The sequence below is a fragment of the Onychomys torridus genome, chromosome 7, assembly GCF_903995425.1.
Source record: "Onychomys torridus chromosome 7, mOncTor1.1, whole genome shotgun sequence".
NCBI lineage: Eukaryota > Metazoa > Chordata > Mammalia > Rodentia > Cricetidae > Onychomys > Onychomys torridus.
The window spans coordinates 116,639,901-116,661,341 of NC_050449.1; the positions used below are offsets into that span (position 1 = coordinate 116,639,901).

The window sequence follows — 21,441 nt, forward strand, 5'->3', positions numbered from 1 at the left end:
TAAAGATTGCTTAGAGCTATGGAGAAAATAATCAGATTAACAGTCAAAAGAACTGACAGATGATAAATCCATTAAAAAGCTTTGAGGACTGGAGATATGGCTCAGCATTTAATAGTGCCTATTGCTCTTGCAGAAGGCCTGGGTTTGGTTCCTAGCACCCATGTGGCAGGTCACAACTACCTGTAACTGTAGTTCTAGGGGACCTGATGTTCTTTTCTGGCCTCCTCAGGTTCCTGAACATATGTGGTACACATAAACTCATGAAGGTGCACACACATATAAAATAATAACACATAAGTATGTATGAAAAAGAAAAATGTATCTTGTGTATTTTCATATGTATGTGTATATGTTTGTTACATCTACATCATGCTTATGCTTTGTGTTCTTTGCACCACAGAGGTAGGTGAGTGTCATGCACATAAAGTAAAACTAGCAAATGAGCTCAAATACTTTTTAATTCACATGACTTAATACATTTGACAAATAAATTTGCATGTAAGATAAAAGTAAAAATATCCTTAAATTATTAGCATATATTTTACCTAGACTATAGACCATTCTAGACTGAATGAACTTAGCTATTATATATTTAACTTACAATGTGTATTATTTTCCACGTATCAAGTGTATCAACTTTTGGAGTTCTCCTTTGGTGAGAAATAAGTTAAGGTACTGACTATGTTTGTAGACTCTGCTTACATGCAAAGTCTAAAACAGTTGTTAAAAGTAAATAAACTATCTCTTCCAGGGCCAAGACTCCCCTGGGGATTCATTTAAACCTGGTGGATTCAGTACAGGGGAACCCATGGCTGATGTATAAAATTAAAACACAAATATAATAATAATAAAAAATAAATAAATAAAAATAAATAAATAAAAAGTAAATAAACTAGGTAAATTTAAATTAAAAAGTGTTTAAATGTACTTTTTATGTAATTTAAAATAAAAAGTTATAAAAACCAGAGTACAAAGTCATCATTCCTAAATATGAATTATAAATTCTACCAAAAGAACATATATTTGCATCTATTAATATGACTGATTGTCATGATATATTGTTGATATATGGCACACAATTTAAAATTACTTTCTTCCTGCATCTTTATTAGAAATTGGGATTGATAAAAGTTTAAAATTCATCTTAATATAAGTACTTACACATGCAAAAATGAAAAACGTGATTTTAATGGAAAAGCAATTTTTAAAGGTTATGATATATGTATGTATGTTCTTTGTTGAAAAACGATTTTGTCTACTTTGGAGATTTCTTAAGTCATTATTTCAAAGCTTAAATTTAGGGAAAGAAAATGATACAGAGAGCAATCAACAAATAGTTAAGAAAATACAAAAATTAACACACATAAGAATGTATTTTAGATGGAAAACTATTTGCCAAGTAAAAAAATTACCTAAATTAATTTTATAAGATAATAGTTTGCCCTAAAACAAAATAATCAAAAAGAATATGTCAAAACTATGGGTTTAAACAACTAAGCAGCATCTTCAAAAGACTGTAAATTGTTGGCCCGGGAATTTCTCAGTGTGTCCCTGATGTCTGGAGAAACTCCAAAACTTGTCTAGGTCAGATACTGTCCCTTCTCAACTGACAGAACCTATCTTTGAGGCTTCCAACACAGATATAACTGAACAGGGAAAAATGAAAAAGCAAGTTGCTTTTGTGGCCGTTTCTTTTTGAGTCTTCCAGGTACCACCCAAATAAGGAAGAGGCCTCTGCTAATGAGTGCTCTTGTCTTCCAGTGTGAGACCCATCAGCTTTCAGTAAATCTGGGGCCAAATCACTGTACCTAGCAAGCAGGAGGGATATTGGAAGACAGCCTGTCCAAACGATCCTCAGAGAAGTAAGTTAGGTAACCAACCCAATTTATTTATGTCTTCACACTTGTCCCTTCCTCTTAGCCAGGAGAAGGTTAATGGGCCTCCTTTTGAGTAAGCAGAGTATGGATTTCTGCCTTGTCTGCTTTTCTTTCTTTTCTGCTAGAGTTAATAGTCTGTAGGACTAAAGCAGGCACTGGTCCACCATTTCCTGTCTAAAAAATAAGTTGTTTTAGAAAATCCCCTTCTCATATCCCACATCTCATCATCTCTTTAGTGAAAGAAAAGTTCTTGGAATATCATTGCTTATCTTAGCACTACCAAGAGGAAGAGAAAAGGAGAGTGACCAAGAAAAATGCCACTTAAAGTTGTACCAAATTCAATGCTTAATATTCATAATAATAGCTAAATCATCATAGCTAAATTTAAAATTACTATATTTAAATTACTGACAGGAGGATTGTATATATAAAGTCTATCAAACATTTATATTTACTTTACTTATTAGAGAATTTTAGATAAATTACTGTTTCAGCAAGCATCAGTTTCCCCATTAAATATTTTAGACATGTTCATCAAAGGGACTAAGAGGGGTGGTTATCATTGCTAATACCATAAACATTTTTCAATTTATATGAAAATAATGATTTTAAATGTCATAATACAAAAATAGGAATTTTAAAATGCATTAAAATATACAGTATTCCTATTTTATGCATTTATATAATAATTACATTTACGAAAGGATCACATCGTCGTCATCATTATGCTTTTCATTCCTCAGTTCAAACCTTTGAATTTCCTCCTTCAAATGCTTTTAGAAATTAATATTCCATTCTTTACCACCAGTCACAGCATTTCTGTTTCTTTTTCTATCATGAATCATGGTGACATTCAGAAATGCAGAGTTTTGCCTCCTGACCCCTACTCAGAGCATTTCAGATATATCTTTTGAAATATGTACTAAACAAATTCTGTCTTGAGTTTCTTTAATGAATAATGAACTAGTATGATTCACACAGTTAATTGTTTTTTTAAAAAATTTTTTTTCTATTACAGAGAAAAGTGGAATGGCATTCCACATAGATGAAATCAATACTGTGGTTGAAAGCTTTGGGACCACACCTTATGAATATGAGTGGGCAACGCCCTGTGAAAAAGTCAGCATCAAACAGCTGGGGTCATGGCTCTTGCCTCCACTGTACTCCCTGGTGTTCATCATTGGCCTCCTGGGCAACATGGTGGTTGTGCTGATCCTCATAAAGTACAGGAAGCTCCAAATTATGACTAATGTCTACCTGCTCAACTTGGCGATTTCTGACCTGCTCTCTCTCTTCACTATTCCATTCTGGATTCACTATGTTGTGTGGAATGAGTGGCGTTTTGGCCATCACATGTGTAAACTAATCTCTGGGTTTTATTACCTTGCCTTGTACAGCGAGATATTTTTCATCATTCTGCTGACGATTGACAGGTACCTGGCCATTGTCCATGCTGTGTTTGCCCTTAGAGCCCGGACTGTGACTTTTGCTACCATCACCAGCATCATCACCTGGGGACTGGCAGGGCTGGCAGCATTACCTGAATTTATCTTCCATGAGTCCCAATACAGCTTTGGAGAGCCTTTCTGTGGTCCTCATTACCCAGAGGGTGAAGAAGACAGCTGGAAGCGTTTCCATGCTCTGAGAATGAATATCTTTGGTTTAGCTCTCCCTCTCCTCATTATGGTTATCTGCTATTCAGGAATCATTAAAACTCTGCTGAGATGCCCCAATAAAAAAAAGCACAAGGCCATCCGGCTTATTTTTGCTGTTATGATAGTCTTTTTTATTTTTTGGACCCCGTACAACCTGGTTCTCCTTCTCTCTGCTTTTCACAGCACATTTTTGGAGAACAGCTGTCAACAGAGTAAACACCTGGACCTGGCCATGCAGGTGACTGAGGTGATTGCCTACACCCATTGCTGTATCAACCCAATCATCTATGCCTTTGTTGGTGAGAGGTTCCAGAAACACCTTCGGCTCTTTTTCCACAGATATGTGGCAATCTACCTGGGGAAATACATTCCATTCCTTCCTGGTGAGAAAATGGAAAGAACCAGTTCTGTTTCCCCATCAACTGGGGATCAAGAAATCTCTGTGGTATTTTAGTTGGGCAGAGAAAACTTGCCCACATTATATGGACTGGGAGATGAAGCAAACACATGAAGTCAATCACAATGACCTCTAGGTCAGTTATTTGTACTTTCCATGCAGCACTGATGATCTCAAAGACCTTAAAAACACACACAATGACTTCAGTTTATCTTCATGTACCCTGTGGTCATTATCAGAGGTCATGTACTGGCCAGTTGACAATTCATCAAACAGGAAAACAATAGCTTTTCTTGAGTCTTTGAAGAGTTACATATATTCTGATTCACTTAAATGTTAAATTCAGCACAAGTAGATAGGTTTTTTAAAAATATGTTAAACTTCTACTTCAGCAATCTTTTGACATCAGCAAAATGTTTCACTAAATGCATTTATTTCATTTCCTAACATAGTTTCCTTTTCTCTTGATGAATGGCTGTCTTTTTCCTCTTAATTATTACAATTATTTGTATATGGACAATTACTCTTGCAGGAGACTGGATGCCATATCTTGTTTAATTATTCTTAAAAGTCAAATGCATTCCTATTCACGTCAAGTTATCATATTTCTCATTAGTGACTGAGAGCATCCTGGAAGGAACACATTGTCCTCCTAAATGTCAATTTCACATGGGAGCCATCTGTACTGAGGAGTCCAGGTGTGATACTCTAGTTCAATTCCTCTTAAACTTGACATTAAAAGTACCTGAAGGATGTATTGACCCATGGATAGATGACACCTATTGTAGAAGAAGAGTAGAGATTTGGAGACAGGTATCAAGATTAACAGATAAATTAAATTGAAAGAAAAAATCCTTTGCCACCTGACAAGATAAATTAAGTTGAAAAAAAAATCCTTTCCCATCTGGCCTCACATATCAAAAAGAGCATGTACAAGAAAAGCCCATGACATCACACAGGAGAAAATTGGTGCTATGTAAATAACCTGTGAATGACCAGAATTCATATGGTACAGTGCTTATGAGTGCCTGTCTTTTTTTCCAGATCATTAGCCCCCTTCTATAGATCTCAGGAATATCTTTTTATCTTTCTTAATAAACTGCCTCTATTTCTATCATTATCTATACATCCCCGGTCAGATTCATTATTCTGGCACACAAGACCCTGGAAATCTCAGGAGGTGCTCTCTGGATTCAGATGTGCACTTATAACATCACCTCAGAGCTTATTATTCATGTTTGAAGTGAGAACTCAACATTGACAACAGGTTCCCAGGTGATAGCTATGATACTTGCCCCAAGATCACACTTTTAGAATTGTTGTAACTATGATGCTTTCAAAGACTTGATAGCTGAAACTGAGGATTTCACAAGTGTTGTGGGAGGGATATATGGGCCCTTTAGATGTTTATGATAATGTTTTATGCCATTATGGTCAGCCTATAAGATTTGCTAGTCCATCTAAAACCTGTTAGGGTAGTAGTAACTTATAGTATATCAGTTTTATTCAGTTGAGCTTTTCTTGAGTGTCTTTATTTAGTACCCTGAACTAGAAGCAGTGAGAGACACAAAGATGAATGAGGAAGAAAAACAGAGTGTATATGACTCAGGTCTCTTTCTCTCATTACTTTTCTTTTCCCTGTTTATAGCTTCTTGGAGGATTAGGTTCTATGCTTTTTCTCAACTTGTATTTGTAGTATGGCACTTTTCTTCTGGGTATAACATGATCATTTCATGGTTATTCGAAAATAGGGTTTACCTTGGTCTAGTAGCCATGACAAGTATTTCAGCAGAACAATATAGAAGTAGATTGGTCAATAATGATGTTATTAGAACTACTGATACTCCATAGTAGGAAGGAATCTAGAGTCATGGGACCCTCATTTTGGATTCCAACCATTAATCTCTCCTGCTTCAACTTGCACATGATCTTGGGAGATGCTAAAGATATATGTAAGAATGGAGTTTCCATGAGATCATCATCCATGATGGGATGAAACTTTGTAATAATGTAGCTGTTTGGGGTAACGTTCATTCTTTTAAGTATCCTCTCAATAATGCTCTCGTAAGTAGGCTCAATAAAATCATTGGTTTGCTAAGTTGAACTTTTGTGGAATCATTGCTTTGGTTTATCATTTGGTCCCTACCTGGGGTAACTACACATTTGTTCAAGAAAAGTTAGTGCAACAACTTGTCATTTTCTAATGAAGATGTAGACAATGTGACGTAAACTTGTCAGCTGCTCACTAACACCTCCATGTTAAGTTACAGGAATGAGATGTGAAAACAAACAAATAAAAACAAAAAAACTGCTTTGGGTTAAGTGAGGAATCCAATGTGTAAGAAAAAAAAATCAACCCTGACCTCAAAAGACCTCAGTCAAGTAGGATAAATAAGATAAGAACAAAGGAATCTATGTAAAGGGATAGACACTTGGTGCTATGCCTAGGTCAAAAAGGGACAGATCATTTTTGGTTGTAACTTGAGTAAAGAATGACTTCATGGAAGAAGGAGCTTCTGAATAGGTATGTGAAGAACAGGAAGAATTTAGAACAATTTAAGCAAGAGTTTGTAGAATGCTCATTCAATTCAATGGGAAGAGGGTGAGGGCACATCATGAGTGGATAGAAATATGGGATGAACAGATCAGGATGGGCCATGATCTCAATCTTTGTTAAGAAGGAAAGAAAGGCTATTGAATACCTTATTTCATAGGGATAAAACACTCAACTCTATGTGTTAAGAAGATATGGCAATAATAGAAGATGGTCCAGAAGCCCCAGAACTACCCAAGGTGATAAGTTAGGAAGTGAGTCAAATATGGGGAAAAGGTAAGAATAGTGGGTGGTAATCACTGTGAGAAACACCCTGAGAGTCTGACCAAGGGACAGAATGAAAAGGAGTCAAAGCACTAGGAGAAATCTATGTCTGAAAAAAATCAGTATACTATCTATCATCTTTGCATTGCTACAGTGAAATATCTGCAGTAATTTATAAACAGAAGAGGAATATCCAGATGCATGAGCTCTAAATTTTGGGTCTCTGGTAACAGTGCAAAGCATGTGTTGGAGAAAAATCACTTATACTATGAAGCGAGAAGATGCCTGGGTCTCACAATCCCTTTTGGTGGCACATTTTTGATGACCAAAAGATATCTTACTAGACCCAGCTTCCTGCATGTCTGCCTTTCAATATTGCTATTCTGGGAACCAAGCTGTGAACATATAGACTTTGGGATTCTCTCTCTCTCTCTCTCTCTCTCTCTCTCTCTCTCTCTCTCTCTCTCGGTTTCCTGCTATAAATTTACCCTCTGACCTGGAACAAGTTATTTCACTCTTTTAGTCTTAATGTCCTCTGCTGGATAATGTAGAAATTGGGGGATATCATCTTCAGGCTCCTCATATCCCAAGTAGACTCAGACTTTGTTAAATAACTAGAGAGAAGGAGGAACTGAAGGTTCAAGTTCTGTAAACTAGACTGAAGAAATGGAGAAGGAAATGGTAGAGTTGCATCACCTTTATCAGCAGTGGGACCAGGCATGTTCCCTATTGTTCAGTAAAGGTGCATTGAGGATGTCATTGCCCTTACATTCATTTGTTCACTTATTCATTCAGCATATATTTACTCAATTCTTACCATGTTCTCAGCCAAGTCCCAAGGAAACAAAATTGCACACCCTGGACCCTTTCTCAGAAGTTGAAAGTTTTTTGTGACTTCAGATAATCATGGGACTTTTTGTACTTTAGTGTGATGACAAAAAGTTGTAGGACTGCCTAAGTTTTCTTTTAGGTCTAGAATAATGACAGCCTCTAGTTGAAGTTAAAGGAACAGTGAGGCATCAATGTAAAAGTTTATACTCTATGAGTTCTGTTGATTATAGCCTTCAAATTCCAGCTCTCTGAGGTCCAGGCAGAACAATTGGTGGGACTTAAATAGATAGTAGAGACTCAGGACCTGGCTGAGAAATGGGATAAAGGAAAAGAAATTCCATGATTTAAATATGTATAGATGAACAAAAACGTGAGTGCTATGTCCAGCACAGTTCCAGGAACTGACCTGACTGGGGCAGCAAGGGAATGAATAAAGAACAGATAGATAGACAGATGGGCACAGAAAAGCTGGGGTTGGGTGGACTGGGGTCTCAGATGGAGAAGCCACAGCAATTCAGAAGCTCAATTAGAGGTGCTGACAAATTGTCTCCAATCTTCCTTAGATCAAGTTCTTTCCTTGCCAGCATCTCTTTTTACTACAGTTGTCATAGAAGATAACACCAGAGAGCATCAGCCACTGATAGTGCATTGACCACAGCCAGACCCAAGCAGAGAGTGTGCTCATGTGCCAGGAAAGTTGGGCTTTTGATGATATTACAAGAAACTCTACAATACCTATATCTGTCTTTTCCACCTGTGTTGATAAACACTGGGAGGTACTATTTGTATTCCCAGGAATTATGTGATGCAGTGACAGCAGGAGAGAGTGACAGAAGATGGGAAATTTTTGTTTATTTTCTGGGCCAATTTCTACTTTCCTCTGAGGTAGGGCTGGTCACAGTTCAAGACCTATGAAATTCTACTGCCTTTGCTTAATCCAAAATTCATATTTTTCTTCCAAGAGGTCTTATACAAGGTCAAAATAATAAGTATGGTAAAAACTTATACAAATAGAGATTATCAAAGAAAAAGACACAGGCATCTATGAAGCCGACCCTCATTCTACTTTCTGCTGTTTGCTGGTGGATGGAGCCTAGACTTGCCAGTATATGCATGGGAATTTTTAACATGCAGGGGCTGTAGCCTCTAATAAGCATAGCCCAATTTATATACTGAAATCTGACACTGTGGCCAACAGCTTCTTGGACTGGAAGAACTGAAAGTGGATAGGGGGACAAAGAAGATTCTGTTTATTAGTCAACCATGTAGGTCATACTTCCCGAGTACAGAGCTCCTTTTAACCTCCTCCTTTTGACTCATTGACATTCAATCCAGTGCCTCAAAGAAATATATTCTCCCATTTCCCTGCTATTTTCTTGTAAACATTCCTTAAATTGCCCAATTTGAGCATGTCAATTGTTTCCTCCTGGAAACCTGAGTGGCACAAGGAGACAACATTTAGCATAGGAAGGAAATTGGTCATAGAAGAGAAAATATGATAAATGTGAAGTGTTCAGGGAAGGCTTCCTGGAGGGCCAGTTCTTCAAGGTAGGATGCTACATCTTTGTGGAGAGCAAGGGTGTGAATTAAGCAGAGGTAGTTAGGAGTGGACAGAGGACATTTAGAGAGGGATGGTCAACATAGAACAGAACAGATGAGCTAGTTGTGGGAGACATCTAGAGGCAAGGATACTTCTGACTGTCAGAATTAAGAATCATAAATGTTAAGAGTGTAAACTTACCCTATGGCCTATGGGGTGTGACATTGGCTCATCATAAATGCTGTGGCATCACTAGGCTTCCCAGATTTCCTGTACCTGTTTGATCCAAGGGTGGTGATCCCATTCTGTTCTAAGCTAGGCCAATTGACATGGAAAATGAAGAGAGAGGTGGGATGGCAGACTGTGGCTTAGAGGGGAACTGAGTGAACTACTGGAGCTAAAGACCATCTGTCGGACTGGTGCTCCTTCATTCTTCCATTCTGTAAAGACACATCCACACCTTTCCTTATAGCCATTCTTAGTTAAAGTTAGGTTAAAGTTTAAAAAGAAAGAGGAAGGGATATGTGAATGAGTTCTAGAAAGCAAATTGTTGACACTGAACTTCTAGAGAAGGGACATGTATGTGAATTAGTTGGTAAAAAGTGAGATTTTTCTTTTAATACCAGGATGGGAAAATGCCAAGACATAAAACCAAGAGATGAAACAATGTGTCAGGTTACACCTCCAACTTTGAGTAGCATCCTGCCTTTAAGAGCTGGCCCTCCAGGAAGTCTTCCCTGAACACTTAACATTTAGGATTGACGAGTGGAGGAAGAAGCTTTTGTTCTTCAGTATGAGGAAGATATGGACCATCAGAACCAGAGAGCATAATGGCTTCCCTTGAAGGCATCTAGCAGCTGGAACCTTTCTGTGACCATGTGCTATAGTTTGCATGTGAAATATCTCTCACAGGCTCTGTATTTAAATGCTTGGTCTCCAGCTAGTAGGACATTTTTTGGGATGCTATAGAGCAGTGATTTTCAACTTTCCTAATGCTGTGACTCTTTAATATAATTCTTTATGTTGTGGTGACCCCCAACCAAAAATTATTTTCATTGCTACTTCATAATTGTAATTTTTCTGCTGTTGTGAATCATAGTGTAAATACCTGTATTTTCTGATGATCTTAGGTGATCCCTGTAAAAAAGGTTGTTCTACCCCCAAAGATCTCATGACTCACTGCTGCTATATAGCCTTGGGAACTTGAAGCCTACTCAGAGAACATAAGCCATAAGGTGTGGGCTGTGAAAGGTTATATTCAGTTGTTTTGGTCTCTGAACCCTACTTCCTTGTCTGCCAAGATGTGAGGTGTATCCTCATGTTCTTGTCACCATGTCTTCCTTACTATGTTGGATAGAAACCACAAATTAAAACAAACCCTTCTTTCCTTAAGTTGCTTCTGTCAGGTATTATATTGCTGATGTGATGAGAAAAGTGACAAAAAAGTAATCGATTCATCATATTAAATACCTCTATTGTTAGAATATTCTATTTTAAGACTATTGTAAATCAATCCAGAGTCTAGATTGGCAGGTGTATTAACTATGGTATGAGCCAAATTTACAAATTTTCTAAAAACCTTGCATGAATGTTGAGGTATTGATTGAGACAGAAGAGGACCAGTGTAAAAGGGATATTTGTAAAAGGCCAGGATTATTGATGGAAGTATTAAGGCAATTCCATGTAACTGAAAGAGAGGTTTATTTTGTGGGGTAACTTACAAGTAAAGGGATAGGCTACAGGGTCCAGGAAAGGTGTAGTGAAGTACAGCGGTGTTCTCTGGAGAACTGTTTGATCTACCTCCGGTGTCCAAGATCCAGGAACCAAGAGCCACCGCCTGGATTTTTTTTTAATATTATTTAAACTGTTTGGCCTAATGGCTCAGGCTTCTTGCTATCTAGTTCTTATATCTTAAATTAACTCATTTCTATTAATCTATAAGTTGCTACATGGCTTGTGGCTTACTGGTACTTTTACATCTTCTCATGGAAGCATCTCCTGACTCAGCCTCCCACTTCCCAGAATTCTCTTCTCTCTTTGTCCTACCTATACTTCCTGCCTGGCTCCTGGCCAATCAGCACTTTTTTTATCAATCAATCATAGCAACACATTTTCACAGCATACAGATATCCACAGCACAAGATATCTGTTTCTATGTTGCCTTTTGGCACAGTGACATTTCTGTCTCTTTAGGGAACCATTTTTCTTTAGCATGGGGAAGCAAACAGTTCACCCTGTACATAGCTTTGCATTATTGTTCATTTAAAAGCAGCTAACTTGTAGATTTGAATTCAGCTTGACCCAGATTCCCAGATAGCAAAATTAATAATGATATAGAGAAGAAAATTACAGAAGTTATCCAAAACATTGGATTTTAAAAGTTCTTAATAAACATGGCAGAATAGACCATTGGATTAGGCTGAAGTTTTTTTTTATTTTTTGGTGTTTTGAGACAGGATTTCTTTGCATAGCTTTGGAGCCTTTCCTAGAACTCACTCTGTAGCCTAGGTTGGCCTTGGACTCACAGAGATCCACCTGGCTTTGCCTCCTGAGTGCTGGGATTAAAGGCATGCACCACTACCACCTGGCTTAGGCTGAAGTTTTTTATATTTAACCATCAAAAGTGTTGTACCCAAAGGCCAAGATTAGAAGAATTGCTGCTGAAATAATATAAGCCTGGTATGAATGCTGGTCATACAAGATAGGTATAGGAGACTGGGGGTTCCTTAAAGTAATCAGGCTAGGAATAAAACTTTTATTTATACTTTATTCTCTTATAGTTGATAAAAATGATTAAAAAATCTATCAAAAAGAAGAAATTTATTGGATGGAAAAAATAATACACATGTGTTTTATGACCTGATATGTAACATAAGAAATGGATTATGAAAGGGATTGGAATAAACTTTATTGCTTCATAAGATGGGTATGGTCAGGCATTGGTGGTGCACGCCTTTAATCCCAGCACTTGGGAGACAGAGGCAGGCGGATCTTTTTGAGTTTGAGGCCAGCCTGGACTACAGAGAGAGATCCAGGAAAGGCACAAAGCTACACAGAGAAACCCTGTCTTGAAAAACCAAAATATATAAATAAATAAAAATAAAATAAATTAAAAAAATAAGTTGGATATGAAGACTTAGGAGAGGAATGAATATATATAGAAAAATTAAAAAGGAATGTTTTAAAATATGTAAATGCACTTTATGACCTCTACCATTCAATTGAGAGATAGACATATACAGTGAGATACAGGTAGATTAAAGTGAACTTTACTGTGTAGTTGTCTCCACTTGTGCCAGTCCCATCATTAATAAGCCATGATTTAGTCTTTGAAATTCAGACAAGCCTTTCTCTGCTCCTTGTAAACATAGTTTCCATCATGGGCTGCCATTTGATCCACTAGTGCTCTAAAAGCATGCTTGTGATAAATTCACACTTTCCAGTTACCCACCTCCAATGGCAGCAAAGGTCTCCAGCCTTCTTAAATGCTCCAGACTTCTTCCAAGAACAACTTCTGGTTGACTGTAGTCCCTTCCCTTTAAACATGTTTGGTTCTCTCAGAGTCCTCTGGATAGGTGTGGAACTTGACCAGACTACTGTAGAGCTGCCTATTAGCTTTCAGAAGCCCAACTGAGTCAACTCCCTTCATCCACCAGTCCTTCTAGCATTAGTGCCAAGTATTGTCTTCCATTTCCTGAAATTTTTTTACTTGAAATGTCTTACCATGTGGCTTTTAGACAGTACTTCTTGTACTTTTTCTGTCATTAACAAAACAAGATTGGAGACAGACTTTCATCTGCCATGATGATGAAGAGTTGTAGTTGAAATACAACCCTTGACTCAAGTGTGAGGAGTAAACTAAGTGTGGATGTTTTAACCTACCAGAAGCAATACAGGTATTGTCACTGTAAAAGCTATTAGACAAAGAATGCTGATAAGGCCACAATGAGTGAGCAGAAACATCTAGAAACCTCTGACTATGATCCCTCATCATAAGGGTCCTAAGAATTAAACCATATGTTACTAAAGAAAAATTTGATATGGGGGAATCCAATCTGCCTTGAGCTGCATTGAGAGGTATGACTCCTCTCCAAATTCACAGAAGTACATAATTTCATAAGGCCACGGCTCAAGTGACTAGGAAACACATACCTTTGAAGAGAAACTATATAATAATATCATTCATGAGAATGTTTGCCATTTATACCCCAGTCAATTGTCAAATACATAAAAGATAGTTTTTTTGTTGGTAATACAAGTTAGGACAGAAAGTGAATTATGTACATATTGGACTCACCAAAATAGGATAGATAATGGAATATTTTTGCTGAATTTGTCAAATGCAAATGGATTAGTCATTGTTGATGTATTTATTGCCTGTATATATTGTATATCGTTATTGTGCTTATTGTATATAGTTTTCTTATATTAGTTATAATTTTTATTTTAGACAAAAAAGGGGAAATGTGGTGATATTTTATTTGTGCTCTAATAAATAAAGCTTACTTGGAGATCAGAGGAAAAGGCCAGCCAGTATATTAAACACAGAAGTCAGGCAATGGTAGCACATGCCTTTAATCCTAGCATTTGGGAGGCAGAGATTCATCTGGATTTCTGTGAGTTAAAGGCCACACTGGGAACAGAGCCAGGTATGGTGGTACACACTTTTAATCTCAGCGCTAGTTAACCATAGAGGTCTGAAGGTTTGTACAGATAGACAGGAAGTGATAGAGCTGGGCAGAAAGAGGAAGTGATGTAGCTGGGCAAAGAGAGGAAGTGAGATGGCAGGGCACAGAAAGGATATAGGCATGCGTATACAGGAAGTGGCTCTCTCTTTGGCTGAGGATTTCTAGTGGTAAGAACATGACTGCCATCTTTCTGCTTCCCTAATCTCTCAGTTTTTACCCCAATATCTGGCTCTGGGTTTTTATTAATAAGACTGTTTAGCAACTTGTCTTACATAATTTTGCTGGAATAATATACTGCTAATAGGGAAAATTTTACATCCTTAGTTGTGCAAACTAAAATTTCTTTGAGAGTTCATTTCACGTTAGTCAGAATGGCTATTTCCAAGAAAACAAATTACTGCTGTCATGAGGACTAGCCTCTAGCAGCTCAGGGTTTGAGGGGGAGCCAGTGGAGTTGGCAGACTCAACTTGACTTTTCTGAGGGAGTAAAACTTAATTCTCAGGGGCTGGAGAGGGAGGCTAAACTTAACTTTCTAGAGCTGCCAAAAAAGGGGGGAGCTCTCTCTTTATTTTTCCTTTATAGCTTATATATGCCAACAAACTCTTTCAGGCAATATAAAAATTACATTGTGGTTACATTCTATTTTTCAAGTAAATGATTATAATGAATACATGTAAAAAACATCTTTCCCATTTCCCGTACATGATTAAACATCTTACATATTATAGATGAAAAACAAATTATCCCAAGAGCCCACATATATTCATGTCCAAGTAACTTGTTAATAGATTAACAGAGTGTAAACAAACAAACAATTATCTCAGCCAGTTCTTTTGCTGGCAGGCTGCATATTTTGATTACAAAGAAAGAATAAATCACCTTATTAATTATCTCAAAAGTAATCTTATAAGGAATCTTAAAAGAATAATAAACCTAAACTTTTATGTATGAAAAACAGTTATCTCTGCTTCAAATCCTCAGGGCACCTGCTCATTCATCATCAACAGAATCTAGATTCAAATATAATATATGTTATATAAATATGTACACACAGAGAACATGAAAGTCGTATGGAAACTATGACAGGGAGGGAAGAGGTCTAAAGTAAGGAGGAAGGGTGGGGCAAGAGAAGGTAACATGAAAAAGAAAGATAAAATATTGCATGTTGAACGAGGCGGTCCAGCAGACGCCAACACACAGATCTTTGTGAAGACCCTGACGGGCAAGACCATCACTCTTGAGGTCGAACCCAGTGACACCATCGAGAATATCAAGGCCAAGATCCAAGATAAGGAAGGCATCCCACCAGACCAGCAGAGGTTGATATTTGCCGGCAAGCAGCTGGAGAATGGCTGCACCCTGACGGACTACAACATCCAGAAAGAGTCCACCTTGCACTTGGTGCTGCGCCTGTGTGGTGGCATCATCAAGCCATCCCTTTGTCAGCTCGCCCAGAAGTACAACTGTGACAAGATAATCTGCTGCAAGTGCTATGCATGCCTACACCCCTGTGCAGTCAACTGCTGCAAGAAGAAGTGCGGCCATACCAACAACCTGCACCCCAAGAAGAAGGTCAAATAAAGCTGGGGCCATACCTGGCCCATGACCCTGGGACCAAATAAAGTCCCCTTCCATCAACTGGAACAGTAAATAACTAAATAACTAAATAACTAAATAACTAACTAACTAAATAACTAAATAAATAAATAAATAAAATTACATGTTTTGTCTTATATAAAATTATAGCAGGAATCTTAAAAGGTCTTAATAATGAAATCAAATCCGAGGCCAGTTATTGGGGTGAATGCTCGAAGATCAAAGAAGCAGAACAAGCCACAGCTATCTCACCTTGCTAGTTCCTCAGATGATCCTGTTTCCTCAGGCTGGAAGCTTCTGAGTCCTCATCCCAATGGCTCTCAGCTGAACTGTGCTGCTCCAAAGCCTGAATGCTAAACCAGCCAAATGCTCAACTAACTAAATGCTTAACTAACTTAGTTCCTGGTCCTCAGGAACTGCTTTCTGTTATCACTCCCTGGGATTAAAGGCTGGATTTCTGGGATTAAAGGCGTGTGTCACCATGCCTAGCTCTTTCTAAAGTGGCCTTTAACTCAGAGATTGGGCTAGCTCTGCCTCTCAAATGCTGGGATTAAAGGTGTATACCACCACCACCTGTCTAACTTCTGCTATGGCTTGCTCTGACCCATTTTCTAGCCACCATTTCTGGCTCTGTTCTAGTGGCTGTCTGTTCTCTGACCCCAGATAAGTTTATTTTAGGGAACACACAATATTTTGGGGAACACAATACCACCACATAAAATCTTGATTTAACACATACATTCTCTCTCTCTCTCTCTCTCTCTCTCTCTCTCTCTCTCTCTCTCTCTCTCTCTCTCTGTGTGTGTGTGTGTGTGTGTGTGTGTGTGTGTGTGTGTGTGTGTGTGTGTAGAGTAAAAGGATTACTGGGTGGAGGAAGGAAGGCAAAGACCAGCAAGAGAAAGAAGAGGAGAGGAGGAACAGAAAAGGACAGTTGGGGAGGGGAAAGATTAAATGTTACATATGTATGACAGTCTCACTGTGAGATCCATTATTTTGTATTTTTACCAAAAATTAACATTAAAAAAATAAACCACAAATTTGGGGGGGTGACTGGATGCCAGGTATAAGTTATAGTAATTCTAAAGGATGAAGGAAATCGTTTGGTCATCTCCAGGCTGGCAGTATTGAGAGCCAATTGGTAGAGTTTTGATGGAACTTTATACCACTGAAAACTGAATCTAGCTTTGAGCTCACCTTATTTGGCACCAGCCCCCAAGTGTGAGAATGGATGTCCTCACACTGGGCAAGTCCCATTCAGGGTTCAGTATAGAGATTATTGTTAGGAGAGAAAGGACTAGGAGGGAACTATTTGAAAGACAATGTAGATAATTTAAACCACTACTTTGTCCTATGAGGAAAACAAGAAAAACATAGATACCTTGATTCCCATCATATTTCCATTTAATTGTCAAATGTGGCTGTTAAGGCAAACAAGTCAAAATAAAACAAGAGAGTGATCTGATAGTTCTTAGTCTTAGAGAACAGTGGACAGTACAACTGAATGCAATGATGATTAAATTGTATGCTTATTTACATTTTTTTCCTTGATGAAGTATATCTTACAGTTGTAGTATTTGGTACATAGATATTAATCTAAATGAGTGTTAGCAAACTTTTTCTTAACATGTCAGACAGTAAATATTTCAGAGTTTTAAGCCAGCTGGCTTGTTATTACTGAACTCTGTGATTATGATGGGAAAAGACCCATAGAAGAGGTATCAGTGAAGGGGCAGGGTATATCCTCACAAAGGTCCTTATGGGGCTGGAGTTTGTTGCCCTCTGATCAGGAAAGTTTTTTTTATGTATTGGGTGTATGTAGAAGGTCACCTGAAGAAGCAGCGTGCTTTCCATTACTGGGGCAGAGTTTTCTTGTTTTTCCTTTCCTTTTCTTTTTTTATCCTTCTTTCCTGCCTTCCTGCTTTCCTTCCTGCCTGCCTGCCTGCCTTCCTGCCTTCTTTCCTTCCCTCCCTCCTTCCTTTCTCCCTCTATCTCCTCCTTTCCATCTGTCATTTCACTGAACTCAGGGCCTTGCACATGCTAGGTAATTGTTCTATTACCAGTCTACATTCACAGCCCTGGAGAGTACTTTACTATCTTGCTACAGGATTAAGATATTACTAGATTATTTGCTTTATTCTGGTCTGCAGGGACCTCCTTACCTCAACATCCAATGGGACACTGTCATCAGAATTGTGCTGAGTGAATCTGGGAAGTAGAGGTAACAAAACTCTGAATATGTTGATGAACACATGACTGAAGGTGTCAAATAAACCAAGAGAAAATGCCGGCCTCTTGTTTCAGGGAAGATCATAATAAGGTCTGAGGAGCCAGGCCCCTGGAAGACTATCTCTTCAAAACTAAGGACTGGAGATAGAATGGTATAGGCAATCTATGACTGCATAACAATGTGTCTGCAAACACTGGTTTAAAACAACAGTACTTATTTGATTTCTTTTCTATTGTACTTGAGGGCTGCTCCTGAGAGAAGCTGTGAATGATAATCTACCAGAGGCTGACAAAAGCAGAGAACACAGCTCTCAGGCTAGGCAAGAATGGGTACATCCTCAGGCAGACCATTCTAGTATACTTACTGTGGACACATGAGCCTAAGGATGGCAGGATGTTGGGATCAAGGCTAAAGCTGGTATGAATGGTCTTCCATGGTGCCTTTATAAGCTTTATGGATTTAATTCTGTGTGTACCATTTTCCTCTATGAGTCTGTACTGTTTGACTCCACTTTTTTAAAAGTAGGTCAGAAGGTTGTCAGTTCATAATAAACAACTGAGTGTTATGGTAGCTTGGTGGCTCATATGTAGTCAAACAGTCTCCCCTGGAGTTCAGTAACTGCCTAATAATTCTTTCTTGTAGAAGGGAGCATAGCATTATTCCAGCTGTGGGCCTGAATGGGATTTGAAGTTAGGATCTGGAATTAGAGCCCATGCCTTAACAATTGTGTAATATTGTCACTTTTAGAAGAATGTCCACAGGAAGATAAGAGAAAAATTAGTGGTCATAAAATTAGATAGTTTAAAATTTTTGACTAAGAAGTTTGAAAATATTAGAAGTAATTTTGACAAGGATGTTATCACAAAGCAGTAGAAGGAGTGATTTGGGGGAAGTCTCCAGAACAGGAAATGGTAAGGGTCTTTATAATGAACAAGCTCCAGATGCCTGGCAAGATAAATGTGTATAGAGCTAACTCCCTCAGAACTGATGAGAGTTATTAAAGAAAAAGACAGACAGTAGGATACACAGAGATATATTGTTGGGTTTTCAACAGCACTTTGGATGATAAAGGATGATGGCATGGCAGTGTTACTGTTAGAGCTAAATTATTAGATATGTTACAAGCAGAATATGGACATATTTAGAAATGTAAGGATTTTAAAAATTTTACCAACAATTTACATTTTCGCAGGAAGAGACAAAATACACTTCAGCAGGACAGAGGTCATGTTTTTTGTTGCTGTCATTATTGTTTTGTTTTACTGCAGAGAAGCATGGAAAGGGGGAATCCAAGCTCTCAAGCAGCCGGACAGGGAAAACAAGGAACTGGGAGTTTTGAGTATTTTAGAAGATTATTGTTGGACCCATGAAAGATTAAACTGGGGAAATTTAGAAAATTTTTACTAAATATGAAAATATAAGATAATTAAATTGGGGAAGGGGGAGCCCACCATTAACTTTAAGAACATGAAACAGCAAGTCAAAGGAGCCTGATACTTATACAGTTGCAATAGCATGAACAAAACTTAGTGATTAACCAGAAACTGTGAAATAACAACAGTGTTGAGAGGATGTGGGGAGGGATAGGAAGTGTGATGAGCTCAACACTACAAGGACAGGAAGTCAATATGTGCTAGTTAAAGTGAACTTCACCTATCACTTACCACATGTAAGCAAGCACCAAACCAGCAGTGGACAGACAGGAGAGTGACTGCTAGGGGAGTGGTCAGGTAGAGAACAGCTGTCTTTAACTTCTTTCTTAAGCAGTATTATCATTTTTTATAAATAATAACTTTAAAATGTTATGTTATCAGGTCAGAGAATAAAAGCAAAAGGAAAATAAAAGTAGGAGAGAATGATGACATTACAAGTGGAATTCTTTACTGCATAGAACACCCTGGAAGTTAAAAGAAATGAGCAAACCAGAACAAAGAACAAGCCCTATTCATTGTAGTCACCAAAGTACTATTAGGTTATTAAAACAACACTAAATTAGATGTTAGCTCACTACACAGGTGAGACAAATGCTGAATGGTCCAATGTTAGCTAAAAATACAAATAAACCACCTGGTCACAGCAAAGAGTTGCCCTCATTATAGAGAAAAAGCACCAGGATGTAAGGCCATTCTGAACTTTTATTTTAAAATGAGCATTTAAGTTGCAAATATATCATTGACAATGAATGCTCTGAGTTTTACATTTAATGTCACAGTTAAGATACAATCACTTCTCTACTCTGTCAATATTTGACAGTTCCTGTGTCCACATTTTGGAAAGTAAAGGGTGCCAAGGAGTTGTTTGTTTCCAACTGAGGTTGGTTGGGAGTTAGGTTTTGTGTTTGCTGTATCATCTCAGGTATGTTCATGGTGAAGCTGTCACCAAATTATTTCACTTTATCTATTGTGATAATCAGCTAAGGTAGCAGCTTCTCTGTTCTTTAGCTCCTGGAATTAAAGATAGCATCTCTTGTGACGTTGTAACCTCATTGGGTACAGTTTGAAGAAGATTTCAGGGTATTTTTAGAGACTTTCTGGACATGATGTGGCACCATGTCTAATGTTGGCCTTTCCACTGGGCTCCAGTTAGCCTTACACAGATGAGGCCCAAAGGTTCCCAGCCTAGGCCTGGTTGATGCCTCTCACTTCCTGTCCTTCACAACACTTCTCACCCACACAGATGCCCTTGAAGGGGTTTTGTGGCTCAGTGGGGCAAAGCTTTTCCTGGGAGGAGCAAGAGCTGATGGAAAAATGTGTATCTACCCCATATACTCTCTGGGTCCTGAGAATCACCTCATAGCTTGTTAGGAAGTCTGAAGAGACCTCACAGGTTGCATCTCTGAGCTGTTTTTCTTTCTTGCCTTCTTTCCCTGACCCTAACCTTTGCTACCTGAGATCATGCACCCTGGTAGATTCTGAGCATATGCCTCTCCTGGGTATATGCCTTCTTAGGAATCCAAGCCATTTCTAATACATCTCCATGCATTTGAGATTCGAAAGACTCTTCTGAGTAAAGTTTTTTCTCAAGCCTTGATTCTAATAATAGATCAGGCAGCAATGTGGTTGACATTATTATTACTATTATTATTTTTGGTAAAAGGCCTCAAATTCTATGTGTCTTTCAACTTTTCTTTCATGTATATCTCTGAACAGGGAAAATGGTGGGGTCTCCATATGCTGTCAAGATGACCTCTTTATGCCAATACTATTTTCTTTCCTTCTTTTTTTAACTAACAATTCTTAATTTATTCTTTGGGAATTTCACTTCATGCACCTCAATCCCACTCATTTTCCAGTTCCTCCATATCTGCCCTTAGCCCCAGGTCATGTCCTCCCATAAGAAACTTTTTAAATATATTAATTAAAAACAAAACAAAGCCAGGTGGTGGTGGTGTGTGCCTTTAATCCCAGCACTCAGGAGGCAGAGACAGGCGGATCTTTGTGAGTTCAAGGTCAGCCTGGTCTACAGAGCGAGATCCAGGAAAGGCACAAAGTTACACAGAGAAACTCTGTCTCAAAAAACCAAAAAAATAAATAAATAAAAATAAAAATAAAAACAAAACAAACAAACAAAACCACTTCACCCCTCCATCTTTCCTACCTCTCCAACACCTCTTCTTAGTGGCATTGGTATCTGTGGTGTGTCACGAAGTATACTCTTTTGTCCACTCAGGTTTTCTTGCAAATGTTCATTGCAATGAGTTATAGGTCTGGTTCAAGGCCTCTGGCTTCTGGTACATCATCAATGCTAGACGCTCTCTGAAATTCCTCTGGGATATCCAGCTGTTGCCAGGAGTCTTAATGAACCTGTGGCT

At 38.2% G+C, this 21,441-nt stretch overlaps 2 protein-coding genes across 2 annotated transcripts; both read left to right on the forward strand.

Annotated features, from left to right (window-relative positions):
- The first annotated feature begins 1,822 nt into the window (after positions 1–1,822).
- On the forward strand, positions 1,823–3,986 carry Ccr3 (C-C motif chemokine receptor 3). The gene is made up of 2 exons (XM_036192964.1): positions 1,823–1,871; positions 2,896–3,986. The coding sequence occupies exon 2, from the start codon at positions 2,907–2,909 to the stop codon at positions 3,984–3,986; it is 1,080 nt and encodes a 359-aa protein (XP_036048857.1). The 5' UTR covers positions 1,823–1,871; positions 2,896–2,906.
- A 10,958-nt stretch (positions 3,987–14,944) lies between these two features.
- Positions 14,945–15,388, forward strand: LOC118587680 (ubiquitin-like). Its single transcript, XM_036193675.1, has one exon. The coding sequence runs from the start codon at positions 14,945–14,947 to the stop codon at positions 15,386–15,388; it is 444 nt and encodes a 147-aa protein (XP_036049568.1).
- Positions 15,389–21,441: the final 6,053 nt, after the last annotated feature.

Excerpts from the sequence above, each read along its gene's own strand:
- Ccr3 (XM_036192964.1), top strand. The coding sequence starts at position 2,907 with ATGGCATTCCACATAGATGAAATCAATACTGTGGTTGAAAGCTTTGGG.
- LOC118587680 (XM_036193675.1), top strand. The coding sequence starts at position 14,945 with ATGAAAAAGAAAGATAAAATATTGCATGTTGAACGAGGCGGTCCAGCA.